The sequence below is a fragment of the Pieris rapae genome, chromosome 21 (assembly GCF_905147795.1).
Source record: "Pieris rapae chromosome 21, ilPieRapa1.1, whole genome shotgun sequence".
NCBI classification, from domain to species: domain Eukaryota; kingdom Metazoa; phylum Arthropoda; class Insecta; order Lepidoptera; family Pieridae; genus Pieris; species Pieris rapae.
In genome coordinates this window covers 6854581-6871566 of record NC_059529.1, presented here as the reverse complement: position 1 = coordinate 6871566, position 16986 = coordinate 6854581, and the positions used below count along the sequence as shown (strand labels likewise).

General features: G+C 31.6%; 3 protein-coding genes across 6 annotated transcripts; 1 reads left to right on the top strand and 2 right to left on the bottom strand.

The window, feature by feature from the left end:
* Nucleotides 1-1996: 1996 nt before the first annotated feature.
* On the bottom strand, nucleotides 1997-9629 carry LOC110994728. 4 transcript variants are annotated; one of them, XM_022261544.2, is made up of 5 exons: nucleotides 7883-9628; nucleotides 6845-7066; nucleotides 6333-6494; nucleotides 3769-3816; nucleotides 1997-2876 (listed from the first exon to the last, which is right to left on the bottom strand). In XM_022261544.2, exons 1-5 carry the CDS (start codon nucleotides 9111-9113, stop codon nucleotides 2851-2853), a joined length of 1689 nt encoding a protein of 562 aa, XP_022117236.2. In that variant the 5' UTR covers nucleotides 9114-9628; the 3' UTR covers nucleotides 1997-2850. The 4 variants fall into 4 exon arrangements, with proteins under 4 accessions (XP_022117236.2, XP_022117233.2, XP_022117234.2 ...); XM_022261541.2 differs by lacking the exons at nucleotides 1997-2876; nucleotides 3769-3816 and having other exon boundaries at nucleotides 5090-6494; nucleotides 7883-9200; nucleotides 9532-9628; XM_022261542.2 differs by lacking the exons at nucleotides 1997-2876; nucleotides 3769-3816 and having other exon boundaries at nucleotides 5090-6494; nucleotides 7883-9190; nucleotides 9532-9627.
* Nucleotides 9630-9944: 315 nt separating this feature from the next.
* Nucleotides 9945-10876, top strand: LOC110994731 (ragulator complex protein LAMTOR3 homolog). Its single transcript, XM_022261548.2, has 3 exons — nucleotides 9945-10129; nucleotides 10194-10386; nucleotides 10574-10876. The coding sequence occupies exons 1-3, from the start codon at nucleotides 10086-10088 to the stop codon at nucleotides 10721-10723; spliced, it is 387 nt and encodes a 128-aa protein (XP_022117240.1). The 5' UTR covers nucleotides 9945-10085; the 3' UTR covers nucleotides 10724-10876.
* Nucleotides 10877-11119: 243 nt separating this feature from the next.
* On the bottom strand, nucleotides 11120-16157 carry LOC110994729 (glyoxylate reductase/hydroxypyruvate reductase). Its single transcript, XM_022261546.2, has 7 exons — nucleotides 15947-16157; nucleotides 14132-14280; nucleotides 13551-13740; nucleotides 13303-13469; nucleotides 12811-12975; nucleotides 11792-11917; nucleotides 11120-11269 (listed from the first exon to the last, which is right to left on the bottom strand). The coding sequence occupies exons 1-7, from the start codon at nucleotides 16087-16089 to the stop codon at nucleotides 11148-11150; spliced, it is 1062 nt and encodes a 353-aa protein (XP_022117238.2). The 5' UTR covers nucleotides 16090-16157; the 3' UTR covers nucleotides 11120-11147.
* Between the last annotated feature and the right edge of the window lie 829 nt (nucleotides 16158-16986).

The window sequence follows — 16986 nt, the reverse complement described above, 5'->3', positions numbered from 1 at the left end:
ACAATTTCTATTAGTAAGAACAAAAATGAAATAAACAATATAACATATTATCTCTTAATAATTTTATCAAATATTTTCGATTTAAATTATAAATATTCAAATGTAGAAACAGGTCAATGGTAATTTCTGAGGAATAAGGCTCGGTTGTTGTATGAATATTCTAAGAATTTTCAGTTGTGAGGACCACCTGGCCAGACCCTCCCTACAAATCTCAATAATAATTAAAGCGAAAAATAATCATAACATGTGATTGATAATCATAGTAATCATCCTGCCCATGATTTTTGTTGTAGTTATCAAAATCTCAAAGTTATTTATATTACTATCCTGAAACTAAGTCCTAAGTACAGATTGTAAAGGAAAAAGGGGTACAAGTAAAACTTAGAAGAAACAATACTATCACAAACAGCAAAGCCCATAAATGCTAATGAAAATTAATCCTTGCTCACATGACATAATCATTTACATTTAATATCCATTGATGCGCCTCATGTATCATGCGCATGAATAAAAATTAAATGATTACATATTTATTTTAAAATATACGACAGCAACGGGCGGCCTTACCGTGAACAGAAAATTAATTCTAAGTCAGACAATAATTGGTTGAGAAAGTGCGAAACTAATTTACATTGATGGTGTTCGTCATTAAATTATTTTGATTAAGGTACCATGTATACAATATTTTTCGTTTATTCTACAAAGCTTTTTCTAACTACAGTTCTCCAATAATTTATTCAGAATACTTGCACATTTTAATACTTATTCGAAGCGACATAATATCTCGATGATACTTATTAATATTTATATACAATAGATGAGCACAAAATTTAATACATACAAATGCTTTTTACTTACATTAAGTTTTTGATTTATGTGAAATTCGTTGCAAATAAAAAATTGCATTTGTAAATTCGGGAATAGACTAGAATCACAGTTTTTGTTTACTCCAAGCTATTACACGTTGCAAAAATTGGTTTAACGTGTTTACCGAAATTAAGACATTAAGGGCCTGTTTCACAATGTATGGATAAAGTGCCAAATAGCTATGCAACACATAAATTATTCGAAAGATAAAAGTTCCAAATAAGATGCTTCAAATTTCATGACGTATAGCGCTATCTGACAGTCGTGAAACGCAAAAATACTATTTATCATACCAATAAGTAACAAATATCTTATTTGGAACTTATCCGGACATTGTAAAACAGGCCCTAATTGTAGAAAACCAAAACGCTTTAATCATTGTAATTAACTATATTCGCTGTGTTTAGACCATGATTAGACTATTTTCTTTATATTTTTAGCAGTCAAATAATAAAAATGTCTGTTCATTACACATTACGAAATATTATAACTTTTCTGGGAAAAGCACCTGAGCCTACAGGGCCGTATTTGGGAAGGGCAACTGGGGCGTCTACAGTAGAAAATGATTTAAATTACGACCAGAAATCCTTTTTTACATAGTATATGTTTGGTAAATACTAAAATAATCTAATAGGTTACACAATAAATTGAAAACTCGACTGATAAAAAATTGCCCTCCACTACTTAATTGCCCCGAGGCTACCAAACATCTAAATTCGGCCCTATAATTATTTCAATTAATTTTTATTATTTAATTTAGATAATAGTTAATCTATATTGCACCTAATTCCAAAAAAATATTTAATTATCAAAAAATAGTAAATGTGTGAAATTTTACATATTGAAAACATTCAAATATTTTTTTAACAATTGTAAGTTTTATTTGTATGTAAGCGAATTTATGAAAGTATACGTACCCAGAATACGTATGAGGTTCGTGATATTCTAAAAGGCTATTAAAAAGCCTAGAATATACTTTTTGATTACTAAATTGAGATAATTAATTTGGCAGGCATTATTTTGGTTTTAGATTGAATCAAACTCATTTTATCATCTGCTAATGTTATTACATCTAGTAACATTGGATGATAAGCCATTTAAGCAATCCCATAATTGCATATCAGTTAAGCTGCCACGTAATCTTCAATAGCGGAGTTAGTGCCATATGACCCCAAGTTTGCTGTAACTTTTTGTAAGGAAGTTCTAGAGTAAGTCATTTTAGAGTTAACCAATGGATTCGCTATTGAAGTTACGAGGTAGGCTTCCTGAGAGCCTTCAAAAACAAAAAGTCCACAATACAAGACTATGAATAGAAGTCTTCTAAATTACGATATTCTTTTGGGGTCATATCCCAATTGCGGAATATTAATTGATAATATTGTGGCAAAGGACCTCAGACAAAATTATTTTACGATAGTACCTATTAACGTTAAACGTATCTGAAAATGAGGTAATTTTGTCTACGGTCCCGGCTTGTTTTTAACAACTTGCATCAGACCAAAGCTATAACACATCAAATCTAAAACATTAACACCCTTACAATGAAGTAGGTGAAAAGAATATTTTTACAGCTTACAGTATCTTTAATGTAAACTTACGGCATTTAGCTGTCCGTTAAATGTTAACAATTTTCAATAAGAGTGGTAAATTTTAATTTCCTAAAAAAATGTATTTCTTTACAGTTCAAATACATCTATCTTTTATCTGGTGATGTAAAATATTAATTAATCTACCGATAACACATGATAATACACTTATGACTATTTAAAGTACTTTCCTATCCACCTTAAGTGCAGTAAATGGCAATAACATAGTTATTCGCATTTGGCATAGCACTCACTGAGAATAGGAAAGAATTTATGCACTAAAAATGCAAGCCCATAGTAAAATAAAATTTCGGAATGTTTTAACCAAATGCGAATATCACAGATCGTTACTGCACTTAAGATAGATTTAAACTTAAATTAATTCGTAGCTTTCATCTCATAAAACCCACGACCGCACAATTTCTGAAAAGCGAAAAATTTTGAAATGTATTTATTGTTTTGCCAATTAGGGCGGGCGTTTGAATTGAGACAGTCACAGATAAAGACAATCGACCGAGTGTTGTTTTCAAACTTGGATTCCACAGAGAAGCAACATTAACTCTACTACTATAGTACGGACGCGGAGCACGAAGAATTTCGTACAATGACCTTTGGGCCTACTGCCAGTGGTTAAAAACATTTTTTTTATAAGTACGAATATTGATAACGGTAGGTTTGATTTTTATTTAGACTAAACGGCTTGATGGAGTTATAAAAAGGAAAAGTTATAATTGCGACTAAGATTTGGTAAAAAAAACAGAAATACTCTTAAAAAAAACATTTAATTTTAGTCAGAGGCATCTATTTCTGATGAACTATCAGATGTTTCGCCAGTTACGTTACTACTTATATACTATACTATAACATATATACTACTTATAACAAAACATGTGCACGTGCATGCATGTGCACCACCGCATGTCTTTATGGTTATGACTTTAGGTTTACAATCTCTGAATACGGCGGTCACTGTATCTGTGTGAGCGCAACGGCAATATGTTTATGCGCGAGCGACAAAGACATAAGATGAGGGGTCATTGTACGAAATTCTTCGTGCTCCGCGTCCGTACTATACTAACGACAGGCGTGATTCATCAACGCCCAACGAATTTTTACTTGAATGACATTGTCTTACCCTTCGTCGCGTGGCCACATATGCTTTAATGTCGTGGCCACAAATATCGTAGTGATTTTGTCTCATGTTTCATGGTCAACAAATGCCAGGTACATGTTTTATTTTACTCAGTCAATTTTCTTCTTTAGCAAGGCACACATGACATCGTTTAGTTTTAACTAATAATTTTGATATACTTACTTCGACGTCCCGGCATCAAGCGTACGGTGATCCCATCGGGAGATCGAACTATAAAGACAACAAAATTTAATAGATTGCAATTATATTTATAGCTCACACAGCATTCCAAGGACAACATTATGTTAGGGTAAAAATTAGTAACTTACCTCATAAATTAAAAAAAAAAACGCACAACACTCTTAAGGGGTTAAATAAAGGAACTTATTAAAGCCATCTCACATTACAAAAAACATGAACTGAGGCCTTAGTATGGAGCATGTTTTTTCTACAAAATATATCACATTTAAATAAAATACATCAATAAATTTAAGAAAAAACATTTTATTATCTAATATACATAAAAATTTTATCATCACAATAATTCAAGTAAAATTAGTTCCTAAATCTCAAATGAAAAATAATTTACAACTTATCCTAACATAACAATGTATTTGATAACAATAAATATTTAATACTTCACCTAATTAATAAATGTTTTCATAGAAAGGGATTCAAACAGACTTAAATAAATCCAGCTCAAAAAGAAATCTATGTTAAGGCACAATCTTATTACCCTATTAACTTGAAAAAGAAGTCAAATTCATGGCCAAGTCAGCCCTAGATTTTTATAATAACACCTGGTACTAAACAACATTTACTAGTAAAAGATTTGTATATAGAATAGGCAGTTATAAAATAGGTGCTCCAGAAATTTTATTATATTTTCAAGGTAGAACCGGCCGTAAGGCTTATTTCATGGGATATGATGTTTACCAACACCAATAATAACTAAATAATTGCGTTTACCTAGAGATCTATATAATATAATTTTTATTATTTACTTATTGAAAGCTGTATCTTACTCAAAACTAATAAAATTTACAGCATACCTAACTCATCACATATTAATACTGTGATGTTTTTCTGTGTAAGCCCTGTCAAATCCTCTTAAAATAGATATATAAAAAACATTAAATAAGGCACATTTCTATATTATATATTGTTTAAAAATGTGTTGTGAAAATATTAATATTCATAATATGGTTGATAATGTTCTTGATACATAAGCAACCAATTAATTCGTCAACCGAATAAACCTGTGATGGTAGCGTTATTAAGTCCCGTAAACCATACAGTCTATACTGGTTTAATATAACAGATTATAGTTTCCTACAATATGACAATTGTTAAATCATTTCAAACATTAACTTCATTACAAAAGATATTATATTATGCTATATGCGAACTTTTGCATCTTAAAATTATGCTTTGATAATTTACAAAAAAAAACTTCTAAAGGTAATTTATATGCACTTATGTTTTTTTATATAAATAAAACATAGAAAACAGCATCCTAGGTGTATTGAAAGTGGTCTATTGTTTCTATAATTAATAATAAAAATCTATAATTTTAATTTGATAATAAATCAATATATTAAAATTACATGCACTTATTAATATTTATTTTTGACACAAGAAAGGATACCAAGATGGCAGTGTCAAAACTTGAAATGCCAAACAGTTGGAAAATTGAAAATATGTTTCACTAAACTAATTTAGTGAATCAGTTAATCTCTTGGAAAATCTATTTTCTTAGTTTATGATAATTTATTAGTGTAAAATTGTGCACAATATGAGCAATTGATAAAGTTTGAGCAAAATTTGTAACCAATAGTGTAAATAATGACTTTTTGGCAAGGCGCTAGTAGTCTTCTTTTGAGATCTCAGATGGCTTGACCAGACAATGTGATGTAAGTAATACAATATACTTAATTCTATTTTGTTTAAATTAAAAATAATATAGAGCAAGGTTTACGCTCATCAAAATGTTTACTTCAATACAATTTCATTAGAATTGTATTGAACCAAAACTCTTCTTTAGACTATAATTTTCTTATTGAATAATTATTGTAAGTAATGGTTTACGTCACACATTTGTATTTATAATCACACTTCATACTTATTTTTAGCCTGATTATGTTTATATAAACTTTGTATTAAGCTCTCTATTATTATTGAATAAATTTAAGTACTACAACTCCAATTAGATTACTATGAAATCTTAAAATCAGTCCGGTAACTAATCGGAAGGTATAATGTTAATGGAACACTCATGCACTAAGGTACAATCCGTCATGCATAGGTTAACTGGCAACACTTATAGCCTCACTTAACACAACACTCATATTGTTACTTCATCTCGCCTCCAAAATGTTTCATATACAACTGTTATAATAACAGTCTTGTAGCAGTGATTGCAGAACTGTTACTTGGACAATAGTAGCGTTCTGTTTGAATTACACTTGCTATAAATTTCCAATGTTGTTCCTAGTAATTTATCCATAGATAGACCGATGAAATGCTCTATTTATATTCAGTACTTACATCAGTGCCTAATACTAGATATAGTCACTGATATAGTGTGTCACATGTTATAGCAAGTATTAAAAATTCTTACACATTAACAGCATACCCACTTGCTATATTAGGCAGGGAGCCTGTGTCACTGGACAGATTAGCCCCTCGTCTGTTCCTATCACGGAAAGACCCAAAGCCAGAGTCATGTGTAGTAGCAGGGGACGTACCTACAAATATCCGGGGCATGTCACACTCCTCACACTTGTCTAAGAGTGGATGATTCCTAAAGGTGCACATGTGGCATTGCCAAGAGGCAGATGGTCTCTGCCCTGTGTATATATTACTGTAGAAGTTGTCATCTGCCTCTGGGACAGGTAACACTCGGGGAGCTGAAAATTTTAAATTCAAATCAATATATAACACACACACTATAATTATCACAAAGCACTGCCTCATCTCCTATGTAATAAATCTGCCTAATTGCACTTTTAACTTTTTTTACTCTTTAACAAACCAATTTACTTTTTATTGATAAGTGGGTTACTGTTTTTAAAACATGAGATTTGATAAATAATCCTTCATGGCTAGTACTTGCCTTAAGGTCCTGAGAAAAAATAATTATTGTGACAAAACACAGTATTACTATTTCATATATAAAGTAAAAACAATCTAACGGTTGTAATGAATAATTTAAAATTTGTAAACCATATAATGTTATGTTAATTATACATGTACTTACCTCTTACTCCCATCTCAAGGCGCTTTGCCAACATATCACACTCATCCCTTAAGCGTTCCACATGCTCCTTGAATCTTGCAGCAGCTGTTGGTGATGGTGGAGGAGCAGCTAATATCTGTGTTTCCCGATTTAATTGTGCCAACTGTCCCTTCTCTTGGGCTAATGCAGCTGCTAATCTTGATAAACGTTCCTTCTGACGCTCAATTAGAGAATGATCTGAAACTAATTGTAGAACAAATCAGCTCTATAATATTGAGTTAAAATTATTATTATGACGAAAAAATTCCTATACTTAATTATATTGAAAATAAAGGACACCTAGTATAAGACATAATGGGATAACTTGAGAAAGTTATCTCATTATTTTACTTAGTTTAACTGATAAGTTAACTAGAACTTTGTTAAATCATTCTTAAAAGTAAGTTAATAAACTTTTAAGGATGATGCAACAAAGTTATTTATTATATCACAATCAACATGTATCTGTGTTTTATAATCTAAAGCATTAATGATGCAAGAGATGTAAATAATGTATAAATTTTATATTTGAAAAAAAATATGACATGTTTTCTTATCAACCAAAAATATGTCTTTCTAGGCTAAAAAATACAATATGTACATATATAATTTTTATCACAATTTATAATTACATTAATAAGAAATCTAATTAATTACATTGTATTAATATATGAAGCTGTCATAATTATTTATAACATGAAGTTATTACTTAAAGCTTTATAATATTTACATAAATCTACTATACTAGCTATATTTTTAGAATTGTTTTATATATAAATATTTATATTATAGTATTATTTAGTGTAGATAAAACAATATATATATATATATATATATATATATATATATAAACAACATAAGAGTTCTATCGAACTACAAGGGTAAATCAAAATTTGAACATTTAAACATTAATTTCTTTTCCTTACCTAAATTTGTTTTGTTTGGATTAAACAACAGATGCAAATTTTAAGCTAGTCCTGACCATCTCTAAATAACATACTAAAATTATATGAAACTTACCTGTACCGGGTGGTTCAGGAGCAACCCTAGATGGTCTCGGTGAATCTATCCTGGTGGATTGAGGTGGAGGTGGTGCTCTACGCTTTGGGCGTGTTGTACTAGGGCTAACAGTTACTGTCACATGCCCCTCAAAGCCACTATCATCATTTCTTTCCCTGACTGGACTGGCCATATTTGATGTTGGTGTACAAACAGTTAAATTCACTGATGTAATTGCTCTAGGACTTTCATAATCTTCTAACCAAGGATCACAGTACCCACGGCTTAAGTCCATATGGCAATTAACATTGACAGACAAATTTAGGGGATACCCACCCCTTTCTTGCCTATATGGACAACTTTTGGGCTCTTTATCAGTTTTTTGAATTGCAGGAGCAGGTGAGACTGTGCGGCATGTTTCATCAGGTTTTTTCAGATTATCATTAAATGCAATTTCTGGACTTGGTTTAATGAAGTTCAATGTGTTTGGTCTTTGTGGTTTATCAAGCACTTCTTTAGGTTCTTCCTTATCTTTTTTAATAGTTTTTTTCTCCTTCACACCCTCCAATTTTTCATTTAAATTTGACCTTATTTTATTACTTTTCAATAATTTAAAATTAGTACTCTCAGATTGTTCAGAATTGGTTATTTGTTCATTAAATCCTTGATTTGTACTTTCCTGCTTTCCATTCTCAATACTATTGTTTTCATTAGACAACTCTAAGTCACTAGGTGACTCTGCACTGTACTTAACAAAACAGTTATCAAGATTGACTATAGTAACAGGTGAGCATGTATTAAGTAACTCATTTGTTTTTACTTCCACAACATTTTGATTTGCATCAGTATTCACTTTAACATCTTCTTCATCTAAACTAGCATTAGTGCTGATTATGGCTTTTTGTGGACCTTGGCAAGTAAACAACTGGGCATTTGTTGATTTTATAGCTTCATGCTTGATAATAGGCTGATTTCGGCACTTTTGTGGTGGATTAATTTTAAGACCACTGAGTTGTCGTGCTGCAGCCACTGAAGACGCATGATAGGCGTGCGTTAGGGAGGTCTTGACTTCTCTGAGAAGATGTATTTCACAAGCTTTTTTATCATGACAGTATAGCTCAATGGTGTTAGAAACAACATGATCGGGTACACCAGGAAACTTTTGTTTGAGCTCATGGAACAACTGCATAAGCGATATGTTGGTACACGCACATGGTGGAGGGCTGGTAGCGCTATCGGAGGGGGCAGACATCGCCGCCCATCCTCGCGGAAAACCACCTATCTGCCGCGAACACTCTCTTCAAAACTTGTGAAAATGTGCGTACTCACCTAAAAAAAACTAATAAACATTTTACAGCAGAAACGATATTTTATTGTCTTTAATTTCTATGACGTCACAAATCCTACAATCACTTTTTTAGTTACGTATTCACTGCACTGAACTATTGCTGTGAAGGTTCATGACTTGTTAATCTTCACTATACACATGTGATGAAAAATAACACATAACGAGAGTAGACAAGGCTGAATTTTTATATTATCTTTTGTTATCATCATACCACAACTACTTTTTCGTTATATATCCTGCGCGCAGTTATACAATACTTTAATTTATTTCATAATGAAATAATCTCGTTTGTCAATTCACACTAAACGATTTTTACACTTACTCAGGTCGAAAAACGTATTAAAACCCAAAAATAAATTAAGAGAATCACAAAGTTGTCAATCTATTACTTCCATTTTGCTTTTTATGCAACAGACTACAGCAGTATTAAACACAACGGCTATTCATCACAGGTAATAAATTATATTACGTTTTTCTCCTCAAACTAGAAAATTGAAAAAAAATAATAAATTAATTTTAATGCAAATTTGGGCCAGTTACTTGACTTGATATACGAACTTTATTACATTATTCTCATACTGATTGCTATTTTTTTTGTCAAATGTTTACTTCTTATTAGCTGAATATAGTTTTTTTTCAAGTTATCCCATAAATGATAAAGGCATGGGATATAGTATATTATCTTATTTATCAGCTGACATTGACTTAAAGGTAAACACAGGTCGAGTGTTTCACTGACAATTGTCAAATTAGTATATTGTTAATATTGTTTTTGTTTAGCAAGTTTTTCATTGTAAAACTACTCTACTTCTACTGCGATTAAAGAGATTCATATAGGAATAAATTTCAGGATAAACGATCAAAAGACCCAACAGTATGGTGGATGACTTGAGAAAATATTTAAATCATCTGATTGAAAAGTGCGTTAAATAAAATAAATAAATAAATTTTCCAATAAAATTGCTAAAAACATGTTTTTTTAAGGGTGAATGGATTGCACTGTATCCTGATAACTGACCGAGAAGGTGTGCCTGTTGTAAGATCAGTTACAGAAAAAGCACCCCAATTAGCCCTGAGACCAAATTTTATATCAACTTTCGGAATGGCTACTGACCAAGCAAGTAAACTAGGCTTAGGAAGAAATAAAACTATAATATCCATGTATTCTAGTTATCAGGTATGGGTACCGCCATAAATAATACGAAAATCTTTTCAACTGGAGTATAGAATATATAATTAACATATATAATTTATGTATTTTTCTTCTACTATGCTCAAACCATTCACAATTAATACCGGCCTGTGCTGCCTTTACCATGTTACAACTAAAACTGCTAATCATTTAAATTTATATGGATTTGTAGGTGATTCAAATGAATAAACTACCATTAGTAATCACATTCATTGGAAGTGACAATTGTAATACAGGACATATTTTGGCATTGGAAAGCCAAATAGAACCCTATTTACAGGATTTGGGGACTATAGTGGCAGAAGCACATAAAGATATGTAACATTAAAAGTAAGATATTAATAATAATACATAAATATGAATCTTTTTCAATCTACTTATGGGTTTATTGTTATTTATATATTTAAAACATAAACATGTTTTAGCTAAAAGAAGTGTGCTATTATAATATTGGAATAACTAAAATTGTTATTTTATATTATTCTAATACATAAGTAATTATTTATTTATTTTATATAAAACTTTGTATTTTATAAATGACCTTTTTATTGGTAAGCAACTAATAATAATATTTTTGTAAAGTTAAAGAATCTCCCTATTCATTTGAAAAACAAAAATGTGATAAAGAAAACATATTTTATCTGTCATATACCTATATGGCTATTAAACAATCCAATATTTAGGCAGTAATATTTGGATCTCAGTACAATAAAATAACTTTAACATTGTGCAAGTATTTATTTAAATTAAGGTAAAACAGGAGTGATTAAAGGTTTTCCATATAAGGCATTGACTACATTTCTTGCAGCTAATTCAGCCATGTCATTTCTTGTACGCACTGTAGCACTCCCAATATGAGGCAGGAGGACTGAAACAAAGTTATATTACTGTGTTTAGGTTTACATTTACATACTAGGTCAGATTAAGCTTGTCTAAAAGGAAATATCCATAATCAATTCACAGATTCAACAAAGACCTAGAGGTTGTAGCAACATTGTTTTTTTTTATATTGATAAATTTACTTAAATATCTGTATAGTATAAATCTTAGTTGAGTAATTATGTCTTGCATTTAATAACAAAAGTTTTTATGACTGGCTGTGCACTAGATCAGTGTGTGTATGTGATGTTTCGTCAATGTGGGCTTTGACTGCTGAAACTTATACTAATAAACATATATTGAAGAAAAATCTTGAGAAAACCGGAATGTCATTCAATGCAAAAACAAATTCATTATGTGGCCAATTCCTATATCGGGTTGTAGCAGCACTGGATTCTTATTATTATTTATTGAAAAATAGTGGTGCATATAGAAAGATGAAGGTTTGATATTTGTTAAAATGACATGCTAAATAATCCGGGTTCCTAAAAATTAATAATTTAACACATACATAAATTGGGGAGAGTCAACAGCTTATGGTCTTTGGGCAGTGGTTCTGGCGTGGAAACATCCAATCCAGCTGCGTAAATTTGTTTGTTCTTCAAAGCATCATATAAGTCATCCTGATTTATGAGATCTGTAAACAAAGTTTTTAATTGAGAAAACAGCAGAGGGCATAATTGGGACTCAACGGAAGTGGAATGAGTTTAAAGTTGACGGAGCATTTCAAATAAACAAATAAATAAAATTCTGAAAAACCTCTTGGAATCTTGATTTTCCCCTAAATTTGGGGGATAATCCCCAAATTGGTATCACTGCGTAAATGTGAAATGTATTCGTTGAAAGTCGAAATTATCATTGAGCTCGTGCATAATTACTGTTTTTAAACTTTAAGTCCACGTATATCACGAGGTAAGTAAGGCTTTTTGAATTTCAAAGTGTGCAATCACGAAAATTAGTGATAGTGTTCACCGTTTGGCAACTGATAAAAACGTGATAAATGTAAGATACTAACTGTCACTAGGAGCTTATTGGGATCAGAATGTCAATACACATTATTATATTACATATGGAATACATATTTTTATTTTCATTGATTATAGAACAAATTTTCTGAGTAAAATCGACAACCTGATAACTGAAAACTCTGATAACTGTTATACTATTTTGTTTAATGCATGAAATATCGTTTTCTTTGGCGTATATAAACAGCGAGCCGGTTGCTCACTTAAGGTTGATGGGTTACTGATTCGAAATTCTAAGCCAAGGAAGTTCGAATTTCTCCTGAAATTCCGTAGGGTGCAATTAACCGAAAACCATAGACATAGCCAGGACAGTAATTATTTTTAAGTATAGTTGACAAACGAACAGGCCAGTTTGACTAAATTAGTAACAGCCGCCCTTTTGGGGGAATGGTACGCTCATAAGTTATATAGGTTCGGAAATACCTCTACTTGCATTTAGTTCCAGAATGAGCTGCGCGTGCGCCGTTTAATAGGCAAGTAATAGAAGGATTTCTTGGATACATACCTCCTCGACCAACGTTTACAATAATAGCATTCTTCTTCATCTTTGCTAGCGTGGTTTTGTTGATCATGTGCCGTGTTTCATCAGTGAGAGGTGCAGCCAGTAGTATAAAGTCACTTTCAGCCAGCAATGTTTCTTGTGGTACGAACTGGGCGTTGTAATCTTTAGCTGTAAAAAATGTGACAATATATTTGTTGGATAATTTTCGCTCTACAAATTAGGTCATGCTTTGGACCCAAAAAAATCGAGTGAATGTCGGGCACAGAAGGCTAACTTATCTAGCCTAGAAAAGGCAAATCGGATGCAAAAAATATGATCCAAGATCATAGGTTGTAACACTGTTTATTTAACTTCTTAATTTTTTCATTTGAAGGTAGAATTTATTAAACTATTTTTAGTTAACAATTACATACGTGCATTATGTTCTACCCGGGTTGAGACCTCATTACTAAACCAAGCAGGTGCTCAAATATATTATGAGAAAAAAACACAAACCTTCCGGTTTTTCCCGATGGCCAGAGTACAGGAATTTGCCCACTTCGAAACCCACCAGACGCTTGGCTGTAGCCTGCCCAATCCCACCAAAGCCTACAATGCCGATTGTGCTCCCGCGCATATCCAGACCGAGCACGTTTTGGAAACCAATGCCGTCCCATACTCCTCTGTAGAATGTTACAAAAATTTAAAGTTCCTATATGACTTAAGTTCTAATGCAATGTAAATATTTAAAGTAAGTAAAATACCTCTTCACTTGGTCTAAATTTTCTGGAAAGCGCCTTGCTGCTGCGATCATCAGTGCGACAGCGATTTCTGCGACGGCGCCACTTAACACTTCCGGTGTGTTAGAGAGCTTGATGCCACGAGCTTTAAGTTCTGGTACATTGCAGTTGTTGTACCCCGCTGATGCTGTACTTACAAGCTTTAATTGGGGACCTATAAATCAAAAATATTAGTAATCTAATCTAAGTAAAGGTAGAATAGAAACAGAGGTAAGATTTCTGTCAGATCCTATTCATTTTTTGACATACGGGAGCCACACTTAGTGCTAAGGGTGAGTTTCAAAAACGAGACTTACCGCGAACCTTCGATTGTCAAAGCCAATTTGACTCGTTTTTGAAACTAAGCTAGCCTCGTCTCGTAAGACAAATTATTAAGAGACAGCGATATATTATTTATCAACACGCTTATTATCATAAACGTTGTAATTATGAAGTTATCAGGATAATCCCTCCCCGAGAATCGAACCTTAGTTTAAATAATCAACCATTACAGATGTTTTTGTTAATTTTCTTATTAATATATTAAAAAAAAAAGGATAACGCACCAGCTTTATCCAACAGTTCCTTGGTGATAGGATGATGTGAGATCCAGATGAGAGCAGAGCATCCTGGAATAAGGCTCATCAGCTCTGCCATGTTCTCATTAAGCCCTTCATCGCCGAATCCAAAGTAACGCGACTTAAGGACTGTAAAACTAGATTAAAACTTCTACTTGTATTATATATATATTGAGCAATACTACGTGGAATAAACCTCCCCAGAACAGACTCTAGTCTCTATGACATACAATTTTCCCCATATTTTGATATATTTTGCTGCACCGCTTCCGCATATTTTGATGCACCTATAGGGATTTGTGATGGTTTTTTAAATACTTTTTTTGTATTATAAAATTTTCATACGTCTCTTAAAAATATTATATTGCCTCAGGGATAATGTACCTAGCATTCTACTGGTCTATTTTTGAAATCGGTCCAGCACTTTTAGAACCTTCCATTGAAAAATAATATTTAAATTAGTGTAAATAAATTTATTGTATTACCTATAGTTAATTTTAAGGGATTTCGATTTGGATGTACGACATAGTGTATGGATAAATAAATTACGATTCTTCATTTCCATCCTTATCAAAACAATTTGCATTAACATACATAACTCATTTAAAAATTCATTGGAGTTCTTTATTAGTCATTCTTGTATAAGGCTTTTATATGGCTTTTATACTTAGTTTTCAGGTTTCACAAACGTCGGTTAGGCACACACATGATGTCATTGAAGGAATTTGTTTCAGATAAAAGGTTTTAAGCCTTTTTGTTCTCAAGAACAATGATATTGTTTAATTTATTCATTTATGCAAGCTTTTATATTTGTTAATACAAATGAATACAGTTTTATGTGAATATAATTTATTAACAATTACATACTTAATTTCAAATTTACTATCATACAAATAAAGGGTATTTCAACAAGAACTTTGTTTTCTAAAACAAAATAAAACAAAGAATTTAGAGGAAAATGAATAAAATTTTTATTGTATTATTAATTTCGCGAAATTCAGCTGTTAAGTGGCCAGCCAGATCGTGTGATTTAACACCACTGGATTATTTTTTGTGGGGCTATGTTCAAGACAGAGTCTATACTGAATTACTGAGCCAATCGAATCGATTGCAGCCTTAAAACTCAAAATCCGTGATGTCATTAACGAAATAAACCCTCCATTTTGCCAAAAAGTGATTAAAAATTTTGATGAAAGAATCAACATCTGTCAGCGTGGTCGTGGTGGACATTTGCAAGATATCATTTTTCATTCATAATTGCCAAACTTTTTTCTTTGTAATACAATAAAAATTTTATTCATTTTCCTCTAAATTCTTTGTTTTATTTTGTTTTAGAAAACAAAGTTCTTGTTGAAATACCCTTTATAACGTTCACGACAACTTCGTGTTCTTTATCCAAATCGCCCTTAAATGTGACGATTAGTGTAGAAAATTTTACGACTCGTAGTAAGTACTTTAACAGTAAGATTACTAGGTACTGCTACTTAATATAAAAACGTGAAGATAGACGACTTTAGTCATGCGAGGAAAACCTAGAAATATATTTTAGTATCGACAAAGGTTCTCAGAACCACAATCGTTAAGGCGAGACAATAAAATATGTTTCTTGTAAAATACTATAAAAAAGTATTACGAGAATTTCAATGAAAACTAAAAAAAATTAATTGCATTGGCTTTGGTGTCTTTTTTAACTTAATATGTCAATTGTCAATAGTTTGACAGTTTGTCAAATCAACTAAGACACATTAATTATTTATGAATAAATCTAATAATAGCATTAATAGTTAATTATATTATACTCACTGTTCTTCAAGTATTTTGATGCCGCTGTCCGCGAAATCATTTGATGAGACAAGAACTTTTAGGTTTTTCGTCATGTTTGTTGACGCGTCTATCACCGGCAACGACAGGTAGAGAACTAATAATAAAATACAAACAGAATGCATTGTAAATACCCTTATTTATCGTTATCAAAAAATCCTTTTACAATCTAGTATAGTTAAAACGTGTAATCTCTAAGTACACGTTTTATTTACTGGAACACACTGTTCTCGTTCAAGGTCAGTGTTGATAGAGGGGTCAAAGAACGCGGGTTACAATGCGAGACGAATTCTCGATACAAAAAATTAAATAAGACCAATTATAATGTTCATCCGTATCTCGATCAAATATGATGGGGTTTAGCACTTAATTTTCAGAGATTACTAGAGCAAAAATTGTGAAAATCAGTGTAAAAGTAAGTGTGATAAAAAGTCGAAAAAACCAAATCGAATTATGTGTGTCTGTTGTCCATACATATATTGTTTTTTGAGTTTTTACACCTTGTTTTAGGCCTGTATCAGGTATACCTACTATAATAAGCAATTCCAGATTAATAGATCAGCATATGTACGTTATTCTTGTGCGTAATACGTAATGATGGTATCGCATTCCGTCACAAACAAATTGGATGTTTCGCCGATAATTAGACCTTGAAACAACGACTATTTCCATCACCTGTTTAGATAAAATACTTGTTACCTGATTGTCGCGTTCAGTTATAATTTTTGAAGTGAAACTTCTCTAGAATCGTTGTGATTTCAAACCGGTTGCAACGGAAAAGCGACAGTAAAAAGAGACAGAAACATCAATTCATAAGATTTATTGTAACGTGGGAGAAAATGGGATAGGAGGCATTATACAGACTCTTCTTACTGCCGCTTTTTAATTTTATCGAATGTCAAACTTTCGATATTTTAGATTTTGCCAAATTAAAGATTGATATTAAATCTATAAATTACAATTTATCATTAAAATATACTGTTTTTAAAGAAAAGTTTAATACATTTAGATAGTGAATTTTT